Source organism: Amblyraja radiata, chromosome 29 (assembly GCF_010909765.2).
Source record: "Amblyraja radiata isolate CabotCenter1 chromosome 29, sAmbRad1.1.pri, whole genome shotgun sequence".
NCBI classification, from domain to species: Eukaryota; Metazoa; Chordata; class Chondrichthyes; order Rajiformes; family Rajidae; genus Amblyraja; species Amblyraja radiata.
The window spans coordinates 19,494,220-19,518,799 of record NC_045984.1 but is presented as its reverse complement, the minus strand read 5'-3'; the positions used below and the strand labels follow the sequence as shown (position 1 = coordinate 19,518,799).

General features: G+C 50.2%; 1 protein-coding gene across 3 annotated transcripts in view; it reads left to right on the top strand.

Moving 5' to 3' along the window:
- ncan (neurocan) overlaps nucleotides 1–24,580 on the top strand; it is a 95,574-nt gene that overhangs the window by 60,604 nt on the left and 10,390 nt on the right. For all 3 annotated transcript variants that reach the window (XM_033046782.1, XM_033046781.1, XM_033046780.1), the window contains 4 exons: nucleotides 4,284–5,008; nucleotides 5,081–5,153; nucleotides 7,532–9,400; nucleotides 18,042–18,158. In XM_033046782.1, the coding sequence (XP_032902673.1) occupies nucleotides 4,284–5,008; nucleotides 5,081–5,153; nucleotides 7,532–9,400; nucleotides 18,042–18,158 (2,784 nt within the window). The remainder of the gene's footprint in view (nucleotides 1–4,283; nucleotides 5,009–5,080; nucleotides 5,154–7,531; nucleotides 9,401–18,041; nucleotides 18,159–24,580) is intronic.

Below are 24,580 nucleotides of genomic sequence, written 5' to 3'. Positions count from 1 at the left end.
CCACTTGCCTCTGGGTTAGGGGAAACCTGCTTTGATTAGACAGCACACTGCCAGAAAGATTAGCTGTTTTAATTGGCAATGCCTTTGTTCTATTGCTGGTGTTGACTTACTCGTAAACACATGGACTAAAGCTTGCCAGAAGCTGCATGATGACCCAGAAAAGCAAACTGTACCCCCACTTCATTCTTCATTCCCACTCCACCCCCACCCTGCCCAATCCTCTTGCTTCTCCTGACATGTTGGCCTTCGACAAGCTGGAGTTCCCATGAAAATACAGAAAGCATTGAGTTACCTTGGTGAAACGAAAGGAGGAAAGAGACAAGAGTGTTTAATTGTCATATGTACCAAAACTGTGATCTCTGTGCACTGATCCATCAGGTGGGTGGGAAAGGTGGAAGGGATGCTCCTGGAAGTTTCTTGATGAACCGACTCAGGACATGCAGTTCCTCTGCCCCATCTCCCTGGCCCAGTGTAGAGGACATCTGAGGGGTAGTGGGCATCCAAAGGGTTTACGTAGAAATGTTGGGTTGAGTCCAAGGTCAGATTTGATTGAGTTTTTAAGGAGATAACCAAGAGGATTGGTGAAGATAGAGTGGTTGACTTTGCTGAAATGGACTTTAGCAAGACTCGGAAGATGGTCGCACTAGGGGAATGTTTCCAGAAGTTTAATGCACATGGAATCCAAGGTAAGCATGCAAATTGGATTGGTGATAGGAGACAGAGTTCAGTGGTGGAAGGAAACAAAGTGCTGGAGTAACACAGCAGGTCAGGCAGCATTTCTAGAGAACATGGATAGGTAACGTTTCGGGTTGAAACCCTTTTTCTACATAGTGGTTGAAAGATGCTTATCTAATTGGAAGCCAATGACCAGTGGTGTACCATAAGGACTAGTGCTGGGCTTCTTAACCATCAATCACCCATTCACACTGTTGGTATATTAACCACTTGGATAGGAATGGAGGAGGAATTATTGGTAAGTTTGAAGATGGCATAAACATTGATGGATGGTGGTTGAAGATTGCCTAAGGCAAGTGATAGATCAGATGGAAATTTAGGCTGAGCATTGGCAGATGTAATTTAAATTTGAAAAGTGTGCTATGGTGCATTTTCAGAAGTCATATTGGGGTAGTAACTACTAGAGTGGAATGCTGATGATCAGAGAGACTTTGGTGTTCAAGTCTATGGTTCCCTGAAAGTGACAACACTGTAGATAGGGTGGTGATGAAGGCTTCCGGCATGCTTGCTTTCACAGCTCAGGGCTCAGAATGTAATGGTTGGAACCTCGTTTTGCAATATCTTAAAACACTTGTTACACCGCACTTCGAATGCAGTGCACAGTTCCGGACGCCACATTATAGGAACATTGTGGTTGCACTGTAGGGAAGGTAGAGATGCACTAGGATGTTGAAACAAGGAACTGCAGATGCTGGTTTACAAAATACGATACAAAGTGCTGGAGTTACTCAGCGAGTTAGGCACCATCAGTAGATAGGTTGCCTTACAGTGCCAGCGATCTGAGTTTGATCCTGACTACGGGTGCTGTCTATCCAGAGTTTATACATTCCCCCCCATGACCTGCGTGGGTTTTCTCTGGGATCTCCGGTTTCCTCACAGGCTCCAAAGATGTACAGGTTTGTAGGTTCATTGGCTTGGTGTAATTTTATAATTGTAAAATTGTCCCCAGTGTGTGTAGGATAGTGCTCGTGTGCGGGGATCACTGGTTGGTGTGGACTCGGTGGGCTGAAGGACCTTTATCCGTGCTGTATCTCAAGACTAAAACTAAACTAAAAATCTCTGGAGAACATGGACAGGGGACGTTTCGGTTCGGGACCTTTCTTCAGACTGATTGCGGTGGTGGGCGGTGGGAATAAAGCTGGAAGAGAGGAGGGGCAAAACAAAGCCTGGCAAGTAATTGGTAGAGTGTTTAAGAAGGAACTGCAGATGCTGGAAAATCGAAGGTACACAAAAATGCTGGAGAAACTCAGCGGGTGCAGCAGTATCTATGGAGCGAAGGAGATAGGCAACGTTTCAGGCCGAACGTTGCCTATCTCCTTCGCTCCATAGATGCTGCTGCACCCGCTGAGTTTCTCCAGCATTTTTGTGTACTTCCAAGTAACAGGTAAGGAGGATTTTGATAGGCAGGTATTGGACAGAAGCCGGAGATGATACGGCAGAAGGCGTGAGACAAAAGAAATGCAGAGTTGCAAAGTGTGAGGCTAAAGATAGGGACGTTGGTGGAAGGGCAGGGAGCTGGGAGGAATAGGTGTGAGGTGCACCCTAGTGCATGGCGTAGAGTCAAGATATGGAGAGACCATGTTGTCACCAACAATGAGACCGGCTCAGGGCCTGACTGGCCTGTCCTGGACCAATGTTCTAGGAGCATCATCTGATCTTCTGCCAGGAGTGGTTCCCTGAGATTTCCCTGTCTCTTGAGTTGCTGTTTGGTTTGGGTTATTTATGGTTCGCACTAACCTCATCTCGAGAATGACGTTTGTGTGAAACTAAAGACGAAGGAAGCTTTGCAAAACTATTTCTGGAGTTAGTTTAATTGCAGATTAGTGAGGCACTTGTTGTTCTTTGCTGAGATGTCATCGACAACTGGGATTACAGTCACAGGTCCGAAGGGAATATCAGTTCATCCAGGATGTAGAAACATAGAAACACAGAAAATAGGTGCAGCAGTAGGCCATTCGGCCCTTTGAGCCTGCACCGCCATTCAATATGATCATGGCTGATCATCCAACTCAGTATCCCGTACCTGGCATTCTTGCCCATTCTGTTCTGGTTCAGCAAGGGCTCTTGTGAAACTGGTTACCAGAGTGGTTTTGCAGACAGATTATTGACCTGACGATAACTCTGCTTCTCCACAGAAGCTGCCTGACAGCTGAGTATTTCCAGTGGTGGCAGATTTTACTTCAGATTTTCCAGCATTTGCAGCATTTTGATTCTGGAAAGGTTTAAATGGTTATTATCTTGATGTACAAGCCCATAACCTCCTGAAAGTGGTGACACGAGTAGACAGAGTGTTAAAGAAGTCATATGATATGCTTGCTTTCAAGGTCTGGCCATGAAGTACAGGAATCAGGAAGTCATGATGCAGCTCTGTAGGACTTTGGTTCAGTTGCATTTGTAGCATTGTGTGCGGTTCTGGTCACTCCATTACAGCAAGGACATAGAGGCTTTCGAAAGGGTGCAGGGGAAGTTTACCACAATGATGCTTGGATTAGGGGGTATTAGCTAGGGAGAGGTTGGACAGACTTGGATTGTTTTGTTTGGAATGCTGGAAGTTGTAGGGAGACCAGATAGAAATATATAAAATTATGAAAGGCATATATGCAGAGTAGAGAGTCAACACTTTTTTTCCCCCAGAGTAGAAAAAAAATCAAAGACTAGGGGGCTTAGTGGGAGGGCAAAGTTTAAAGGAGATGTACAGGGCAAGATTTTTACACAGAGGGTAGTGGGTGCGTAGAACATGCTGCCAGATGTGGTGGTTGAGGCTGATACAATAGTGGCATTTAAGAGACTTTGGATATGCAGGGAATGGAACGATATGGATTAAGTGTAGATAAATAAGAGTTGGGCTTGACATTATGTTTGATACAGACATTGTCAAAGGGCCGGTTCCTGTGCTACACTGTTCTATGTTCTACATGGTGGGACTGCTGACCATCCTCATACTGACTGGGGTTGCCTTGGTACAAAGGTCTAAGATGACGAGCAATTCCTCAAATGCATCAAAGAGATTATTGAGATGAAATAAAGTATCTTGTGTGGGTGGGCTGTACTGGATTGTTGCTGATGTAATGAGGACAGGCAAGTGATTGAAGTGGTTGTGGAGAAACCCTTGGGAAGCGGTAGAGTTGCCTCACAGCGCCAGAGATCTAGGTTCCATCCCGTCTGTGTTATGTTGTCTGTATGTTTTTGTACGTTCTCTCTGGGTGGAGGGCGTGGGATTTCCAGTTTCCTCCCACACTAAATAGAGGTTGAGGTTTGTAGGTAAATTGGCTTATGTCTATTGTAAATTGCCCCCAGTGTGTAAGATAGTGCTGGTGTACACCTATTCTGCTCATCATCCTCTCCTCCATCTGGGTCCACCTTTAACATTGCAGCCTTTTGGAGACACATGGAAGTGAAGGGAATGGAAGGATATGGATCATGCACAGGCACATAAGAGTTGGCCTTGGTATCAGGTTCGGCCCGGACGTTGTGAGGCGAAGGGCCGTTCCTGTGCTGCACTGTTCTATGTTCGAGCTACTCGATCCAGGTGTTCTTGTCTTCCACAGCGGCTGGTGTGGCCGGAGTTCCGAGTAGCGTTGCGGCGGAGAGCCGAGAGCTGGACACCGCGGCGGCGGGGGAAGAGGGCAGTGGCGGGGAGCCCTCGTCTCCGGAGATCCCGCTGAGCGACTGGTCGCTGTACCTGGAGCTCCCCACTCGGCATCAGCAGCAGCAACACCTAGGCCGCGGGCAGCCTGCTCCGCGCAGGCCTGGCCACTCCGGCACAGAGAGGCCGGCTCCGGGCGAGAGGGACCGTCTCATCCCGGTGCCCAGCCCACGACCGCCGGACCCCACAGCCGCCGGCCTTCACACCCCGGAGACACCGGGCATGGTGGAAACCAACGAACTGCCCGAGTCGGAGCGCCCGCCCGCCGCTGGCAACGGACTGGTCCAGGGCTGGGAGCAGATTCAGGGGCCGACATTGACCAGAGCGGAGAGCGGAAATCTTGCGGACCCCACGGACACGAGCAGCCCTACACCGGGAGAGACCCAGGGTTCGGGCACCAGCCGCCCGACACCGGGAGAGACCCAGGGTTCGGGCACCAGCCGCCCGGCACCGGGAGAGACCCAGGGTTCGGGCACCAGCCGCCCGGCATCGGGAGAGACCCAGGGTTCGGGCACCAGCCGCCCGGCACCGGGAGAGACCCAGGGTTCGGGCACCAGCCGCCCGGCATCGGGAGAGACCCAGGGTTCGGGCCGACTGCACAACGTCGGGAGGATGGGAGACAGCTCCGAGCCAGCTACCTTCACGGAGCCAGCTACCTTCACGGAGCCAGCTATCTTCATGGAGCCAGCTACCTTCACGGAGCCAGCTACCTTCACGGAGCCAGCTATCTTCACGGAGCCAGCTACCTTCATGGAATCAGAGACCGCGACAGGTGGGCGCCCCTTCCCCCGCCCCTTCCATCCTCCCTCCTGTCGACCAATCTCCTCATGTCCCTGTTCTTCTGTATCCCCTCCCCCTTCCCCTTCTCCCCATTCCCATAGACAAATAGAAACATATAAAATAGGTGCAGGTGTAGGCCATTCGGCCCTTCGAGCCTGCACCGCCATTCAATATGATCATGGCTGATCATCCAACTCAGTATCCTGTACCTGCCTTCTCTCCATACCCCCTGATCCCTTTAGCCACAATGGCCTCATCTAACTCCCTCTTAAATATAGCCAAGGCAGAGAATTCCAGCGATTCACCACTCTCTGTGTGAAAAAATCCCATCGCCGCCCCCTCTCCTCACTGGCAGGTCAGACATGTCGTGCTGCCATTGCTAGTGTTAGTTCACCTGGCCGTGAGTTCTGGTCACCAAAGGCTGACCGTCATCTCCGGACTGGACGAGCCGGCGGTGGTTCCAGTAATTCACGTGGAGAGGGAGCCCGCCCATGGAGTTAAAGGCTGGCTGAGAGAAGCATGTGATTAATAACCTCCGAGTAAGTGGAATACACAGAGGGAGCAGGATGCCACATTAATAATTTCCCTTTGTCCTTTCTGTAACCTACATTCCGAGCAGACGACTCCGTTGTCAAACAATTTTAAGACCTTGTATTTAACAAATTAAGACATTACCGTTGAAAGAGAAACAGCCTCATCTTCAATTAGGAAAATGAAAGTATTGTATTTAATAATGAATTGTCCGTTGGGCTTTGTGAAGATGAAGATTAAAAGGATCCATCAGGCACATAGAGATATGTGAATCTATGGACTGCTCAGTGGCGCAGCTGGTAGAGACACTCTCTCCAGGCGCCAGTGACCCGGGTTCGATCCTGACCTCGGCTGCTGCCTGTGTGGAGTTTCCCTGTAACCGCGTGGGTTTCCTCCGGATGATCAGGTTTCCGCAAACACATGCCCCCCCCCCCCCCCCCCCCCAGCGATGCTGCTTCCCTCAGTACCGCCCTCCAACAGTGAGGCGCTCTCTCAGTAACCCCCTCCCATAGTGCGATGCTTTCCCAGTGCTGCATCAAAGAGACAAGGATACCCAGAGACATTGAAACAAACGGAGCTTTGGTAATCTGAGCGGCGTGACCCGCTGCGGTCCAGGGGCAAGTGTCTTTCTTAGATACATAGAAAATAGGTGCAGGAGTAGGCCATTCGGCCCCTCGAGCCTGCACCGCCATTCAATATGATCATGGCTGATCATCCAACTCAGTATCCCGTACCTGCCTTCTTTCCATACCCCCTAATCCCTTTAGCCACAAGGGCCACATCTAACTCCCTCTCAAATATATTCTTCCGCGCTGCTGTGGAGGGAGTTCCAGGATTCATTAATGATGAAGGAAAGGAGAAGTATTTTCAAGTTAGGCTGGTTTATACCAGCGATAGTGATAGACACAACTGGAGTAGCTGGAGAAATAGACTGAATGACGTTTCGGGCAGGACCCTCCTCAGACTTTTTCCTGCAACCGCATGAGATGTAACACCTGTCCCTACACTCCCTCACTCGCCCCCCATCTACGACCCCAGCACCCCAGGTGAGCAGAAGTCCACTAGCATCATCTAGTGCAGGCGGTGTTCCCGATGTGGGCTCCTGTACATTGGCGAGACCAAGTAGACCTGGCGACCGTTTCGCTGAACACACTTGTGCTCGATCAGCCGAAGCCTCCGAGAACTCCCGGTTGCCAAAAAAATCAGTTTTCCCTCCCACCCCCATACTGACCTTTACATAATAGAGGCAGGCATCCTCCACTTGCCAGGGGTAGGCCACACCCAGATTGGAGGAACAGCACCTCACATTTCGCTTGGGTAGCTCAGAACTCAGCGGTATGAACGATAAAGCCTCTAATTTTAAGTAACACTCCCTCCCCCACCTAGTCGTTTGACCAGTTTAACTCCCGCTGTCTGACCCGCTCTTATTCCAGCATTTTGCGTCGATCTTCAGTGTAAACCAGCATCTACAAGTTCCTACCTACACAGTTCTCCACATTGTATCACTCTTGAGATCATACCCTCCTTAGCCAACAATGGGTTTACCAGGCACCGTTCTGCTTAAGGGCATTACTAGCCGCCCCTTTTTGGTCCTGGTCTTTCCTCACCTTCACCTCCCCCCCCCCCTCCCCCCCCGCCAAAAAAAACGATCTACTTTTCAGTCTGAGGACGCGTTCCGGCCCGAAACCTCCCCAGGAAGGAGGGGAGGAGGGGGTTTTACCTCTGCCCCCCCTGTGCTTTGTTTCAGGCTGTGTTGTAGTGCTGAGGCCAGCTGCTGATGCTGTCCGATATATCTGTGGCCCTGTGGTATCTAACGTGCTGTCCATCTCTCCCCTACAGAGCGGAGTGGGGCACTGTCCGGCACCGCAGAGCCGGCTGCTGCCGAGGCCAACAGATCGAGCAGCGAGGAGAAAATAGACGGCGCCAAGATCAAAAGAGCCGGTGAGGAGAATCGGACGGGAGGGGATGTGGCGTGGACGGACGCGACGGCGGAGACCGGCACAGGGAGCGGGGCTAGCGAGCCTTTACTGACCGAGGCCGGGGACGGGGACGGGGACGGAGACCACGGGCCAACGGAGAGCACCAGCCACACGCCCGGCACGCCGCTAGAAGCGGGCATAGAGGCCTCTGGAGAGACCGCTCCTAAAGAGGACCCGGAATACCTATCGGCCTCTTCCAACACGGGGGCGGGAAACAGCGCTCGGTTGGTCGACCTCGGAGGAGAGGCAGAGACGGAGCCGACCCACATACCCACATCTCCCGGGAGCAGTGAGGGTGGGGATCCCGGGGAGAGGCAGAGCACGGTGGGCGATGGGAGGCAGGAGACCGCTCGGCCCCTCCCGGAACTGGCTCCGGACGGTGGAGACGATGCCAGCGGGGACCCGAGCCACCTCGCCGTCTCCTGGACCCCGCGACCCGCACAATGGACACTTAGCTCTCGGCAGGAGACGCGCACACCGACCGGTGCGGACGGATCCCGTGTCGTGCAGGGACGAGCGAGCCGCGCTTTCTCCGCCACGACTAGGAGCCTGTTCGCTCGCACGGTCTCTGAGCATCGACCGCCCCTCCCCACATTGCCTGCGTCCGAGGGGGTTAGAAGTGCGACCTCGCCCCCTCTGCTCGCCAGGGAAGGGATTAGCAGCACGGTCCGCGCCGAGCGGCCGCAGCGGGTGACGGTAACGCTGCAGGAGTTTCGCCTCATGAAGTTGGAGAGGGAATCGGGGTCCCCGGAGGAACTGGGCGGCAGCCAGCCGGACGTGAGGGATGCCCCGGTGGCTACACTAATTCCGGGCCCGGCGTCGCCAGTGGCCGCGATGCCAACGGGAGAGACGGAGACTGAAGCACCTTCCCCGCCACCCTCCAGCACACCTGCGGCTGGGGCTGCGGTGGGATCGACGGGCCGAGCGGCTGCTGGCATCTGGGAGGATAACATATCCACGGGTGGCTCAGGAGCCGCGTGGTCGCCACACACCGAGGGGGCCGGTACCGCTCCGGACAACCCCACCCATCAGGCGGAGCTGGGCACCCCGGCTTCGGCCAGGACACTGCTTGCAAACGCACCCACCTTGGCCGAACGGGGACCGACCCAACACGCTTCAAATGTGGCTTGGCCAATTGTGACTAGTGCGAGAGAGAAGGGACAAACGGACACAGTAGAAATCTCCGGCACGACCCCAGCAACCGGGTTGAACGCACACGCTGTCAAGGAAAGGAAGGGGACGATTGGGCCATTCACTGATGCTAACACCAATGCACAATCTGAATCTCCACCAACCTCGGCCAAGGGGACTACCACAGACTGGTCGCCGGTAGCAGTGACGGCGGGCACAGCAGAGGAGGACGCGTTGCCCAGTGTGGAGCGGCCGGACTTGGATGACGAGGGCTCCGCTTCCAAGGAAGGTCCCGAGATCTTCACATTCCTCCCGCTTCCCACCTTGTCCCACCACACAGAGTCCTCTCGCCCTGAACCCGAGGCGGAAGCAGCGGGCAGCGTGGACAGTGCGGCATCACGCCGCCCCCCGCTGCTCTCCTCCACCGAAGCCAAGCTGGCGACAGCTGACGATGAAGGCGAGGGTTCCACTCTCCTGGACCAGACGATCAAGGACCTCCTCAACCCTGCCTCGGGGCAAGGCGCAGACGGATGGGCCGCCACGCCGGGCGCGGTCAGCTTCAACGACTCTGAAGAGGATTCCATCTTTGTTGCAGCAGGTGAGAGGCCATTTCATCCAGTGAAATCATTTACTGATAGACATAAAGGGCAAGAGTAACTCAGCGGGTCGGGCAGCATCTCTGGAGAAAAGGGAATGGGTGACGTTTTCGGTCGGGACCCTTCTCAGATCCGAAATGCCACCCGTGCTTTTTTCTCCAGATATGTTGCCAGACCCGCCGATGTACTCTTTGCAGTTTGCGTCTATCTTTGGTACAAACGAGCATCTGCAGTTCCTTGTTTCCACATGAGATCATTTATTGCTAGGTGCTACTAATGGAGAGAACACTGTCTAGGATCTACACATCCACATTAGATCACAGCTGGACTCCTGCCCAGTTCCACACCACGGTCTGGGGCTTTGTTCACCCTCGGGGTCTAGCCAGTGGAGATTCTGTACAAGGGATGGGCTTTCAGGCGTGGGAGTCCAGGGAAAGACTAGTAGGTGGGAAGGAATCAAATCCGTGGAATTTTCACGGCCATAGAACAGGGTTAACGGTTGATATTCTCACAGTGGTAAACGAGATGTGGGAAGTTCAGATAATATTTTATGTAGATTGAGATCAATCAGGTGAGACAGACGGGACCTTCCATTGAAGATAGACACAAAGTGCTAGAGTAACTCAGCTGGTCAGTAGCATAGAGTCATGTAGTTATGTATTAATACAGTGTGGACACAGGCCCTTCAGCCCAACTTGCTCACACTGGCCAACATGTTCCAGCTACACTAGTCCCACTTGCACGCATTTGGTCCATATCCCTCCAAATCTGTCCTATCCATGTACCTGTCTAACTATTTCTTCAATGTTGGGATAGTCCCTGCCTCAACTACCTCCTCTGGCAGCTTGTTCCATACACCCACCACCTTTTGTGTGAAAAAGATACCCATCATATTTTTTCCCCTTCACCTTAAACCTATGTCCTCTGGTTCTTGATTCACCTACTCTTGGCAAGAGACTGTGCATTAGGCCGATCTATTCCTCTCATTTCTCTATAAGATCACCCCTCATCCTCCTGCGCTCCAGGGAATAGTCCCAGCCAACTTAACCTCTACCTATAGCTCAGACCCAAGCATCTTTGGACAAAAGGAATAGGTGATGTTTTGGGTCGAAACCAGCATCTGCAGTTCCTTCCTACACAGGACCTCAATTGACCAGTCTATGCCGACTACCCTCAGTTAATCATGGACCCGAGGAGCCACAGATGCTGGTTTACAACAACAAAAAACACTTAGTGCTGGAGTAACTCAATGGGATTAACTCTCAATTAATCTCTGCCTTTCCAAATCAAGGTTCACACCCTTCATGAGAACTTGTTCCAGTACTGGGAACATCAAAGTTGAACTAACCGCTCATTAATTAATTGGTTTATCCCTCATTTTATAAACAAAACCACAAGTTGTCCACTGCTCTAGTAGTGGTGCTGTGAGTGTAAGGGAAAGAAAGATAATAGTCAGATCATGACTCTGCAGGTTCCTCCCTGGGACATGCTTCATGGGGACGAGTGATGTTAAACCCGTCTCTCAACAACAATCCAGGCATTTGGCACGATGTATCTCTGAAGTAAAGTCTAACGTAAAAGTTATGCAGGCCAGGTGAGTTGCGGATGTAGGAGAGCAGTTGGGGGTTGGTTGCAAGATGGTTGGACAATGGTCATAGATGGAAACACAAAATGCTGTGAGATAGGGGGAGACAAGATGTGAGATGTGAAACCAGAGAAGGGATATTTGTGGCAGTGATGGGTTGGGAGGGGGGAGGAGGTGGGGGGGGGGGGGGGGGGGGGGTTTAGAGGGGGATAGATTGTGGGAGAAAAGAGTGGGAATCCTTGTGGGGCATGGGGGAGAGATGGGATGGCTGATCTTTGCTCCCTGGCATTGCTCTGCTCTGCTCTATGCTAGAAGTCTGTGTTTCACAGTGTATCTAGTACCTGCAGTGAGCGGGAGACTGCCTGCCTTGCGGTACATTCACAATGGGGTGAGTTCCCCTCTGACATCAATTTCCTATCAGCAGATTAAGGCGTCAGACACTGATAATTAAATCCCTTTCTTGTGTCAGTGATAAGATAGTTCCGGTTTCTTGTTCTGTTCTGTGGGTGCCAAGTCACTGGTGGATTTATTGCATTCCGGAGGTCAATATGAAGAAATAGATTGTTCAGCAGAGATCCAGGTGGGGATTGGTGCAAAGGCTTATGGATTGTGTATACTTCTCACCCCAATTTAAACTGTTACCGCTCTTGATTAACATCACAATTGCGCTCCATCAGTCAGGGTTTCACGGAGAGTCCCAGAAGGACCTGGAGCATTTAATGGCCAACTGGCCTCTACACACTGGCCATGTGTAAAAACAACTCTGGGGTCCCATTTATAGATGGATACTTGTGCCACTGGAGCTTGCCTTGGGATTGCAATCCTTGGACATTGACTGGGACTTCCGTCCCAGTGTTTGTCCTCAGTGTTCAGCAACACTCCTTTAGATTCCCTTGGCAGTGGGTCTGTATCACAAGAAATTGTTTAAAGCAAAAGGGACAGCATGGTCGACCATTGACCCGGGTTCGATCTTGACTATGGGTGCTGTCACGGGCAGTAGGATGAAGAAACAAGATGAGAAGTGGAGTTCTGAGGAGATCTCAGTGAGTTGGATGCTTTAGAGGGCTAACGGTTGACTATAACAACGTCTCCTGGCTTTCTCCTGCTTATAACCACCTAACCACATGGGGGCCAATGTGGAAATAATTCCAGACTGGGGCCGGTGACTGGCACATGATCTTAGATACTGGACTTATATAGCTCCCATCCCAACCCTTCCCCACTGGCTCTGGCTGGAAGTTTCTTGCTGAAATATTCAGGACTGGATTGTGCAGTTGTGGGGCTTGTGAATATCAACTTTCAACTCAGTTCCTCAAACAATGATTCAGGTACATTAATGAGCCAGAAGAGGCCACTGGGACAATGTAGTCCAACTGCAAGATAATGAAAATATGCAAAAGCAACATAGTTGTCGTAGAGTGGGCGACCAACTTCCCCGACATTGACTGGGACTTCCGTAGCGTAAGAAGCTTAGATGGGGCAGAATTTGTTAGATGTATTCAAGAGGGGTTCCTGAAACTGCATGTGGATAGACACAAATGCTGGAGTAACTCGGCGGGTCAGGCAGCATCTCTGGCGAAAAGGAATAAGGGACATTTCGGGTCGAGACCCTTCTTCAGACTGAGAGGATGTGGATAGTCCAACTCAAGGAGGGGCCGTACTGGATCTTGTGCTGGGAAATGAGCCTGAAGAGATAAGTTTAGTTTGCACCAGGAGTGGGGTAGGAGATTGCAGGGTAGTTAGGAGGTTGGAGGGTTGCCGGGCTAATAGGGATGGGTGGTGGCTCAAGAAATTTTAAGGTTAAGAAGAAGAAAGGAAGATTCACTTTTCATTCTCGTTCCTTCAGAATGTCCCAAATGTGAAGTGTCTCCCAGATGTGAAGTGCAGTTATTATTGCGGCGCAGGAAATAATGCAGCCACGTTGCGTACAGGAGGATACCACTATAGCAGTGATATTGGCCAAATCTATTTGATGACGTTGATTGGGGGTGAATATGGCCCCAAGTCATTGTGATGCTCCAAGTTTGTGTCACTGTCCAATAACACCCTGCCAGTGTGACTCTCCCTCAGTTGTGGATGGAAGCCTCAGGCTGTTTATTTGCTGTGTCTGGGGTGGGACAGTGGGAAACTCTCCAGACAGACTTGTGCTGCCCATTGAGCTACAGATACTGATGGAGTGGGGGGAAGATAGACACAAAAAAGCTGGAGTAACTCAGCAGGTCAGGCAGCATCTCCGGAGAAAAGGAATTGGTGACCTTTCGGGTGGAGATCCTTCATCAGTCTGAAGAAGGGTCTTGACCCGAAATGCCACCTATACCTTTTCTCCAGAGATGGTGTCTGACCTGCTGAGTTACTCCAGCTTTTTTGGGTCTATCTTCGGTGTAAACCAGCATCTGCAGTTCCTTCCTACACATGGAGTGGGGGAGGATGGGTTGGTAGTTTAGATAGGATGCTATCCATCTGTTTTTAGATAGGATGCTATCCATCTGTAACTCCATTCAACCAAGTCACACATCTATGTGCTCGCCACAATGTACAAGAGTCTCGGACACACAGCTGAGAGCGATGGATCGGCGTAGACGACATTGCTCGTCTGGCTGGCTGGTCTGGTTTCTTTCTGCTGGTCGATGGTTGCCTCTGCTGTCGCTGGGGCCCACCAGCCCGCGTTGCCACACTCAGTGTGCAGGCAGTGACATCCTGTGTCAGAACCTGGCAGCCAACGGCTCAAGGTGTAGTGAGGAGCATTTAACTTGCCAGCTGAGAGCAGCCTGTCACCGGGGTAACAGATGGCTTTGTAACACATCCATTTCCAACTAATAAGATGTGACTAATTGTTTGAAAATTAAATGCAGATGGTTGGGATTGAGATGGCTGCACAGGCTACAGTAATTATAAATCATTTCGATGCACGGTTCTCTTCACAAAACGGCAACAAATCATTTTATACATTTTAAATCATTTTAAAAAGGATCTTTTCTTTTCTTCCTCCTGCTGTAATTGCCTGTCCAGTTCCTGGGAAATAATGATTGAAGTCCGTGGGTACTAATAGGTCACCAGAGGTGCCTCATCTGTCTTCTGATACACTGTACAGTGGATGACCCCTCACTGCCCCAGCCACAACCAGCTCGGTTAATGAAAGGCATAGATAGAATGAACGTGGAAAAGATTTCCTGCAATGGGAGGGTCCAGATCCAGAGGGCACAGCCTCAGAATAAAAGGACGCACCTTTAGAATGAAGCTGAAGAGGAATCTCTTTAGCCAGAGGGTGGAGAATCCATGGGATTCGTGGCCGCAGACGGCGTTGGTGGCCAAATCATTGGGTATTTTTAAAGCGGAGATTGACAAGTTCTCGATTAGTGATGGCATGAAATGTTACGGGGAGAATGCAGGAAAAAGGGCTTGAGCGGGAGAAATAGATCAGCTGTGATTGAATGCGGAGTAGACTCGATGGGCCAAATGGCCTAATTTCTGCTCCTATGTCAAGATTTTATGGTCTTATTCTCCAAGGCTGCCTTTAATTTCCAAACCTTGTTAAACACATAAACCCTCTGTCTCGCAGTCTGCTGACATCAAATCTCTCAGTGCGAAAGCCTCACTTCACATTTTTTCCAAACCTTGCTGGCAGTTAAAGAGCCAGCATTGGCTGGGTTCTTGTCATTGGGTGTAAATCCTGGAGTTGCTTCCTTACAGTGCCGGAGACCCAGGTTCGATCCTGACTATAGGTGCTGTCTATACGGAGTTTGTACGTTCTCCCTTTAACATGGGGTTCACTGGTTTCCTCCCACATTCCAAAGATGTACAAATTTGTAGGTTAATTGGCTTCAGTAAAATAAATTGCAAATGTTTCCTAGTGTGTTAGATGGGGCTAGGGTGCAGGGTGATCGCTGGTCGGCGCAGACACGGTGGGCCTGTACCTCTAAACTAAACTGAGTTCCCTACATAAATAATTTGTGTTGCTGGATCATTGTCCTCGCAGATGTGTCCAACTCCACTGGCCGAGAAATGGAAAATGGCGCAAACATTAGGTCGGTATTTATACTTTAGAGATATAGTGCGGAAACAGTCCCTTCGGCCCACCATATCCATGCTGACCGACGATCGCCCCATACACTAACACTATCCTACACTATAGACAAAGTTACAGCTTACTGAAGCCAATTAATCACGACTGAAACAGGGTCTCTGGTGCTGTAAGGCAGCAACTCTACCGCTGCACCACTGTGAGAAGGATTATATGAGAGGGAAATTGAGTTAATGTTTCAGGTCAACAAATCTTTATCAGACTAGACAGTGTGAAAGATTGTTGACCTGACCATCACCCCTATTTCTCTGTGCAGACACTACCTGACCTGTTGGTTCTTCCACAATCTCTTGCTTTTATTTCTGATCCAACCTCTGCAGATTTGTGTTGTTGAGTCTCTGGCTGAATCAAATGGATTGATGATAAACTGGAGCTCTGGAGGAATTCAAGGATTTGGACCCAATGACAATGAATGAACGAAGATGTACTTCCATTTTGGGAGGGTGTGTTATTTGAAGGGGAACCTGCAGGTGGCGGTGTTCCTTACTGCCTGTATTCATTCATTGATTTGGGAGTTGAAATTGGAGTGTACTAAGTGTGAAGAGGTGAACCTGTACCTCTGGTTCCGCTCCTCATCCTAATTAGCCATTCCCATTCCACCAAGCCAAAGGCATCTCCATCGAGGTGCAGTCTTGCCTCAACTAATCGTTGTCCTTCCCCATCATAATGGTCTTGAATGTTGGCAGAACACTGACAATGCCGACCTTCCTCCAAATTACTGCATCAAAGGAAGTGTGCATCTCCATAGGACCTTTAACAAAGTAAACTGTCCCAAAGTGCATGTAAGAAAATGGTAATGAAGATGTAGAATGAGATGGTAACAAAATCACTGGTGCCGTAGACATAAAAAGCAACATGCCCATCCGGGGTGGTGGAGGTGACATTGTGCTGTGGAGAGATGAACATGGACACAGTCTTGGCTGGGACCTCGAACATGAGTCCACCCAGCACCAGCAGTGATAAGCAAAGTATTAGACCAATGCTCGTAAAGGCATATTAACAAAAAGCTCCGTCAGAGGTAGGTTTTAAGGAGGTGAGAAGAGAAGATGCAAAAGAGTTTACGAGATACTGAGACATGGGACAGGCGACCAAGCATAGAGTTGGTGGAGTGTATCAGTGACTGATGTCGGAGGTACACAAAAATGCTGGAGAAACTCAGCAGGTGCAGCAGCATACTGTATATGGAGCGAAGGAAATAGGCAACGTTTCGGGCCGAAAACCTTCTTCAGACATTTCGGCCCAAAATGTTGCCTATTTCCTTCGCTCCATAGATGCTGCTGCACCCGCTGAGTTTCTCCAGCAATTTTGTGTACCTTCGATTTTCCAGCATCTGCAGTTCCTTCTTAAACACTGATGTTGGAGGAGCGTAGAGATCATGGAGGATGGTATAACTGGAAAATATTGGAGAGACGGGGGAGGGGTGAAGCGATGAGGACTTTAAATAAAAATGTGCAAACTTTTCTATTGTGTGTAGGATATCAGTGGGCCGTCAGCACTGAGGTGAAAGCACTGAGTCAGCAGCATTGACTCTCTGTTTAACTTTTGACTGTATTCAGAATACCGGGGTATTAATTGCAGTTGTCATAATTTGATAATAATATGGTTAATCGCTTCTACAGAGAAATGTTCTTCATCATCAGTTGATTCACTTATGCTTTAATCAATACTAAATGCATTACATTTAATCACTTCATTTCCAGTAGCATTAATTAATGTTTGAACTGCATACATTCCACATCGTTCGTGAACATTTACGAGTGTTTATGCATTTATTCATGGTCAGTGCTACCTCTGTACTCCCGCCTTCCCACTGCAATCCCTGCCTCTCCATCATCTGCTCTGACATTTCCTTTACTGTCCTCTCTCCACCTCTGAGTTTTTAAAACCCAGCCTTAAGTAGACCTTCCTGAAATAGGGGTTGTCAAAAGGAATTAGCATGCAGGTGGGATTGGTGTGAAGCCCCAAAGTCAAACATGTCATAGAGCAGAACATACTGAACATGGGCGGCCCAGTGGTACAGTTGCTGCTTTACAGCGCCAGAGACCCAAGCCCGATCCTGACTACGGCTCCTGTCTGTACGAAGTCAGTACGTTCTCCCTGTGATCTGCGTGGGATTTCTCCAGGAGCTTCGGTTTCCTCCCACATTCCAAAGACATACAGGTTTGTAGGCTTGGTAAATTTGTAAAATTGTCCATAGTATGTGTAGGATAGTGTTAGTATGCGGGGATCGCTGGTGGGCCGAACGCCTGTTTCTACACTGTATCTCTAAACTGAACTAAATTACTGGTGCCATTCAACGTTGGGCAGAACATGAGTCAAATGGTCACAGGATTGTACATAATTGAAACAGGCCCTTCAGCCCAACATGGCCATGCTGACCATTGTATTTTCATGAATAAAAACACATGTATCTGGAAAGGATGAGAAAGTGGAATAACGCAAAACTAGTGTGAACGGGTGATCAATGGTCAGAGCAAACTTGGTGGGGCAAAGGGCCTGTCCAATTCTGCATCTCTAAACTAATCACAAGGGACTTCAGCCCATCGAGTCCCTCCTGGCCCCGGACAAGAGTGATCCAGCGGTCCCACTCCTCGCCCTCACCAACAGCTTTGTCATTCTTGCTTTTCAGTCATTTAGCCAGCTCATGTCAGTCCCCGGGATTGTGTAACACCAATACACCAGCTGACAATTTGGAGACAACAACATGTACATGGATAGGATAGGTTTAGAGGGATATGGGTCAAGCGCAGGTCGGTGAGACCAATGCTGCTGGGGCTTGTTGGTCAGTGTGGGCGTAATTTGGGCTGATGGGCCGGTTTCTTTGCTGTATGACACTACGAGTCTAAATTTGGACATGATATTGGTCAATGGCAGGATGCACTTTGGACAGATCCCTCTCCAAAGCCTGGCCTCTCCATAGCTCAAAGCTTCCAGCGACCTTGCTCTGTCTAGTTTCCTGTGCTTTGCTTCTGTTCAGGGGAACCAGACCCTTGCCAGATGAACCCCTGCCTCCACGAGGGAAGCTGCTTATCCAATAGCACCATGTACACGTGCAACTGCGTGGCTGGCTTTGCGGGAGAGAACTGCGAGATAGGTAAGGTGCCATCGTGGATTAGCAAACGGAACCCGCTGTTAAATGTTGCCATTCCCCACAGCTTCTGCATTGCCAATGTTCACCAACTCATAGCCTGAGGTACCTGGTGAACTTGAGAAAGATAACGGTGAATTGCTGATGTCATGCCTCTCTGTCACCCAGCTCAGAGTGAATGGTTCTAAGTGCTTATGTATAGTGATGCTTCTACTGAACTGCATACAAAAGTGAATTTCACTGTACCTTAGTACATGTGGCAAGTAAAGTACCATCGAACCATTGTTCCTAAATTAGGAAATACCCTTCACTTGATGGACAGTGCTTCTACAAATTGGGCTTTGAGTTCACCTAAAGATGGAGAGGTTTCTGATTCCCCATTGAGGGAAGCAGAGACAAGGGGGCAGTGCAGGGGGATAGCTTTGAGGCCCTCATCGTTCCATCGTGCCCCACCCCTCTCTCCTAATTAAAGTGCTCTGTCCCATGTAACATCTCGCTGCACCCTCCCCAGTGCCAGCATGCCCTTGCTAGAGTGTGAGCAGAAATGCACACTGCTCCATCTGTGGTGTAATCAATGATTTATAAACTCCAGCCATGACCTCTCTGGTTTTAGATCCTGTTACCCATCCGAGGAAGGCCAGTATCCCAAGCACCTTCTTTAGCATGTCTATCTCTGCTGCGGCCTTCAAGGAGCCACGGACTTGTAAGGCAAGGTCCTTGTGTGCATCGACACTCCCTCGGGCAACACCATTCACTTAAAATGCTGTCTCCTTCTTTGGCACCACCTCACAACATCAGGATTTAATTCCTATTGTTGCTGCCATTTTACCAACTGACCAATCTCAATCCTAAGGCCAAGCCTAACCTCCTCACTGTCCACATGGCCACCAACTTTTGTGTCGACTGCACACTAACTAATCACACATCCTATGCTGGCATTGAAGTCGTTAATGCGTCTTGGACTGAGATTGGTATCGGGAAGCTGATTCATCTCAGCTCCTGACCACCACAATCTCATGAGCTGAGGTGTTGATGTGTGGGTGTTTGATGTGTGGGCATTTTGTGTATGGGCATTGATGTATGGGCATTGCCAGGGCCTCAAGGCTTCCTTGCCCATGGCCGCATGTGTGGGCTGTTACAGCATTGCCCAAAGCCACGCTCAGTGAAGGGATATTATGGAGCAGTGTCTGCTGTACATCAGCACTACAGAAACTCAGACACAACTGGGTGACTGAAACCCCTGGAGTGAGGTGGGGTGGGGGGGATGGAACGCTGCTGGAGACCCTCCTGTGACTCACGGACCACCACATGCTCAATTGACGACTGAGGGTTTGTGCCCCGGCCGGCGGAGTGTGGGTCAGTGCAGCGTGGGCGGAATAATCTCCCCACGGTTCCTAACACGGACATTGACACAGGGAGCTGCAGTGGTGCTTGTCGGCCTCTTACTGTAACCGCTGCATTAACAGAGAGCTGTAACCCGGCACAGACTATGTCAGGCCGCCCACAGGATATGCCTAATAAGACCAAATATTTCACCAACCCACAGAAGAACAGGTGAAATAAAAGCATGATCAGGTTCCAACTTTTGTGTAGCTGAGGTCAGCATGGATGTAACTAGACCCTGCCCTCCCACCCTCACCGTGAACCAGCGACCCAGTAACCCACCCCTCAGTGACCCAACGATCCACTCCTCACAGTTACCCAGTGCACCATTTCTCCTACTATCCCAGTGTACCCACCCCTCAGTGATCCAGCACCCATCCCTCCCTGTGACCCAATGCACCAACTCCTCACAGTGACCCAGTGCACTCACCCTCACAGTGATCCAGTGCACCCACCCTGCTCAGTGACACAGCTATCCAATGCACCCACTCTTTCCAGTGCACTCACCCTCACAGTGACCCAGTGCACCCACCCTACTTAATGCACCCACCCCTCACAGTGAACCAGTGCCCCCACCCTTCCCAGTGACCCACCCCTCACACTGCACCTTGTACTACCACACCTTACAGCAACTCAAACTCCTTCCTATTCTGACAAAGGATTTTGAACCTGTAACGTCAACTCTGTTTCTCTCTCCACAGATGCTGCCTGAACTGCTGAGTGTTTCCAGCATTTATGTAACACCTCTCATTCACTCGCAACAGTGCATCGAATCACACCTCACTCCCACAGGACCCCACTTACTCCCATTAACACAATGCACGGAGTCACTTTCGTTCACTGGAATCCATAAAATATACTCCTCCTCCGGTCTGTTCCCACTACCCACTTGACTACCTTTCCATTCGCCTCCCTGGATAAAATCCCAGTTTAACCAGGTCTGTAGATTGTTATCAATTGTAACAAATCCTTTATTGCTTATTCTCACTCTGTTGAATGCTGATTTCTTTCACATTTCTGGGACCCTTCTTGATACTAAAGGACTTTGGAAGACCACAATTGGTACGTTCACTATTCCTGCAGACACTTCTCATAGGTCCCGAAGACCCAGCCCAGGTGCAGTCAGCCAATCTGTCAGGTTAATTTTGCCGGCATGTGTTCCCTGCTCCGACTGTTCAGTGGACTGTGCATTACCCCCCCCCCCCCCCCCCCCCCCCCCCCCCCCACCCCCCCACTCCTTCGCTGTTCACTGTAGTACTTCAATGCCTTGGGTCCTTTAGCTTAAACTTTCTAAACCTCAGCTGAACCCCCCCCCTTCCCTCCCTGCTTAGTAAAAGCCCTCTCCGGAACCCCATTCATTCGATTTGCCACCAAAGTGGTCCCAGCCCTATTGAAGTGAAGCCGTCCAATGGAGTACAGCTCTCTCTTTCTCCATTGATGGCGTGATTGCCTTGTGAATGGAAGCCCATTTCTCCCACATCAGTCTCTGTGTGCTCCTCATTCAATTCTCTGATGTGTTGGCCTGAAGCCAGCCTGTACATGGCTTTGTTGATAGGCAGTGATTGCTACCTTTGTGGGTCTGCTTTGTAATGCGCACTGTAGCAGCACTGACTTCTTCCACAGAGCTCCTTTGTCCTGTCCATGTCATTGGATTCCCACAAGGACAACAGTTGGATATTTTTTTCCCTCTCTCTCCAAATTCCTCCACAGCTCCAAGGAGACATCCTTAATGCTAGAACAGCCTATGCACCGGTTCCTCTGGTACACAGAGCAGTATCTATCCCCCGAACTATACTGTCCTCTCTCATTACATCATTCTGTGGTTCCATTGGTGCAGCACGCTGGTGCAGCGGTAGAATTGCTGCCTTACACTGCCAGAGACCCGGGTTCGATCTTGACTATGGGTGCTGTCTGTACGGAGTTTGTACGTTCTCCCTGTGACCGCGGGGGATTTCTCCGGGTGCTCCGGTTTCCTCCCACATTCCAAAGATGTACAGGTTTGTTGGTTAATTGGCTTCTGTAAAGTGTAAATTGTCCCTAGTGTGGAGAATAGTGCTAGTGTTATGATTTCATCACTGGTCGGTGTGGACTTGGTGGGTCGAAGAGCCTTTTTCAATGCTGTATCTCTAAAGTAAAGTCATTCCTCTCCACTCACCCACACCATGCTGCTCGCTCAGTCTGCTTGCCCATCCTGCAGTCCACAGTGTAGGGACCTTGGGCAGGGCTGGGGCTGAGGTTATCTCCTTTGCATGTAACCACATATTTCTATCCCGATCTGAGAGGTGTGACAGCCTTATGGAGGAAGGTCATCTTCCTCTCTCTCTGATGCATTGCGCTGTCCAGATCTCACCTTCCAGTTCCTCAACCCCCAGTTAAAGGTTTCTGAGCTAAGGTTCTTGAGGCTGCAGACATGTACTACATGGATGGATCGCAGAGACCATCCCCAGCTTCCACACCCTGGGGCAGCACGGTGGCACAGCGGTCGAGTTGCTGCCTACTTACAGCGCCAGAGACCCCGGGTTCGATCATGAATATGGGTACTGTCTGCGCAGAATTTGTACGTTCTCCCTGTGACCCCTTGCCCTTCTGTAGTAGAGTGTAAATTGTCCCTAGTGTGTCGAATAGTGCTAATGTACAGGGTGTTCGCTGGTTGGTGCCCAAGGGCCCGTTTCCACGCTGCACCTTTAAGGTAAAGTTTAAAGGCTGCTGTCACAACACTTCACCTGCCCTGCATCGGAGGCTGAGGGGAAACCAGATAGAAGTGGATACAATGATGAGAGGCCTTCCTTTTGTTTGGAGGGCTATACCCTTTGTCTCCTGTCTCTGTTCTTCTCCATATATCTCACAATGAATGTACATCCTCATACCTCGAGTCAGAGACCCACAGCAGGGAAACAAATCTCACCACGCCCACACCTACCTACTAGTGGGCACCCATCCACTGTGATTCCATTTTCCAGCACTTGGCCTGTAGCATTAATGACTGGACCATTACCTGCTCGTCCAGACTCTTCCCAAACACTGTCAGTGACTGCTACCACCACTCACTCCAACACTGTATTATAGGCAGTCACCACACTTTGGGTGAGAAACCATCCCCTCAGATCCCCTATAAATCTCTTTTACCCTTAATCCTAAATCTATTTACTCGAGTCACCTCTGTCAATGGGAAAATATTCCTGTAGTGTATCCTGTCTACATCCCTCTAATCTGATATCCTTTATTTCTTTAGTCAGAGGGTGGTGAATCTGAGGAATTCATTGCCACAGGTGGCTGTGGAAGCCATGTCAATGGATATTTTTAAGGCGGAGATTTTTGACAGATTTTTGATTCTTAAGGTTGTCAGGGGGTTATAGAGAGAAGGCCAGAGAATGGGTGTGAGGGAAAGATAGATCTGCCATTATTGAATGGCAGAGTAGATGTGATGGGCGGAATGGCAAAATTCTGCACCCCTATTATTAATGAATTTATACCTCAATCATGCCCCCTCTAAATCTCCTCCGCACCAGGGTGTAGAGACCCAGCCCCGACAGGCCCTCCACATAACTGACCCGCTCCATTCAGACAACGCCCTGGTGAATTCCTTCAGCACCCACCCCAGTGCTATCACTTCCTACCTGTAGTGTGATGACCAGAACTGCTCGCATTACTCCAGCTGAGGTCTGATAACACTTGAGCATAATCTTAGAACCAGAGACCATAGAACATGGCACAAGGAACAGGCCCTTCAGCCCACAATCTGTGCTGAACATGACTCCTATCGGAGAAGGCAGGCAGCTCCTCTGGGGAGCAGGCAACTCTTCTGCCTGCATGCGATGCATATCCCTCCACTCCCTGCATGATCACATGCCTATCCAAAATCATTTTAAAAGCCATTATCGTACTTGCTTCCACCACTACCCCTAGCAGCGTGTTCTAGACCCACTGCCTTCTTAACCAGGTTTTCTACCTGCTTGATACCTTCAAAGATCTTTGGATGTGCCCACCAAGGTCCCTCTGTCTGTCAGTATCTGAGGGTCTTATCTTTATGGTGTGTGTCCAAGCCTCATTAATACTCACTCCCGAAATGATTAAACTTCATTTGCAACTTTTCTGCCCATCTCCCCAAGGCATTGATATCAGCCTGTAGCCTCAGATACTGTCCACGCTGTCAACATCTCCACCAGACTTTGTATATCCACAATGGACAGTGATGTCTGGGCAATGTGATTGGATCCTGTGGTACCATTGCTTGGACTACACTCTGCTGCCAGTATCACCTGACTGCTTCATCTCCCATGGATGGAGGTTGACTGGGCAGCAACAATCCACAAGGCTATTGTGCCTGCGAGTAACTACTCACCCAGTGGACTGCAGGCTGAATGAGGCACACTATGTACAAGTGCCTCTGTTCTGTAATTGCAGGAGATAATCTGTGCACTTAATCAGCGGCTTTGTGCTCTCTGCAGCTGTTAAATGGTCCACGTTCAGGCTATTAAACCCCATTAACTGCTCCAGGAGCAGCGCAAATGACTGCTGCCTCTCATTAGTCTCACAATGCAAAAGCATCCACCCACTGTGTTTGTGTACCACAGGGGTGGGAGGCACGGTGTTGATGAATGAAGGAGTAGTTCCAGGGATTTGGGCTCGATGGTGGAACATGTTGGGAGTGGGCCGATGGAAAACACAGCTGGGTGGGAATACAGGGAATGCTCTGGAGAGGTTGGATGGATGGGGTGTAAGGCGAGAGGGGTGGTGGGGGTTGGGGGGTTGTTGAGCTGCAGGGATGGGGGTGTGATGCTGAGAGGTTGGTGGAGGGTTGGGCTGGAGGGATGAGGGTGGTAAATGGGGAAGTTGGGCTGGGGGACTTGGATGAGGGGGTGGGGGCAGTTGGGCTGGAGGGATGTGGGTGGGTGGGGGGTAGGGGGATGGGTGGTTGGGCTGGGAGGAGTGGAGGTTGATGGAGGAATGGGGTTTGGGCCACAGGGAATAGGAAGAATGAAAGGGGGTTGGAGCAGCCTGGTTCCTGTGATATTCTTGCTGCAATGGGCAGTTCGAGAGTCCCA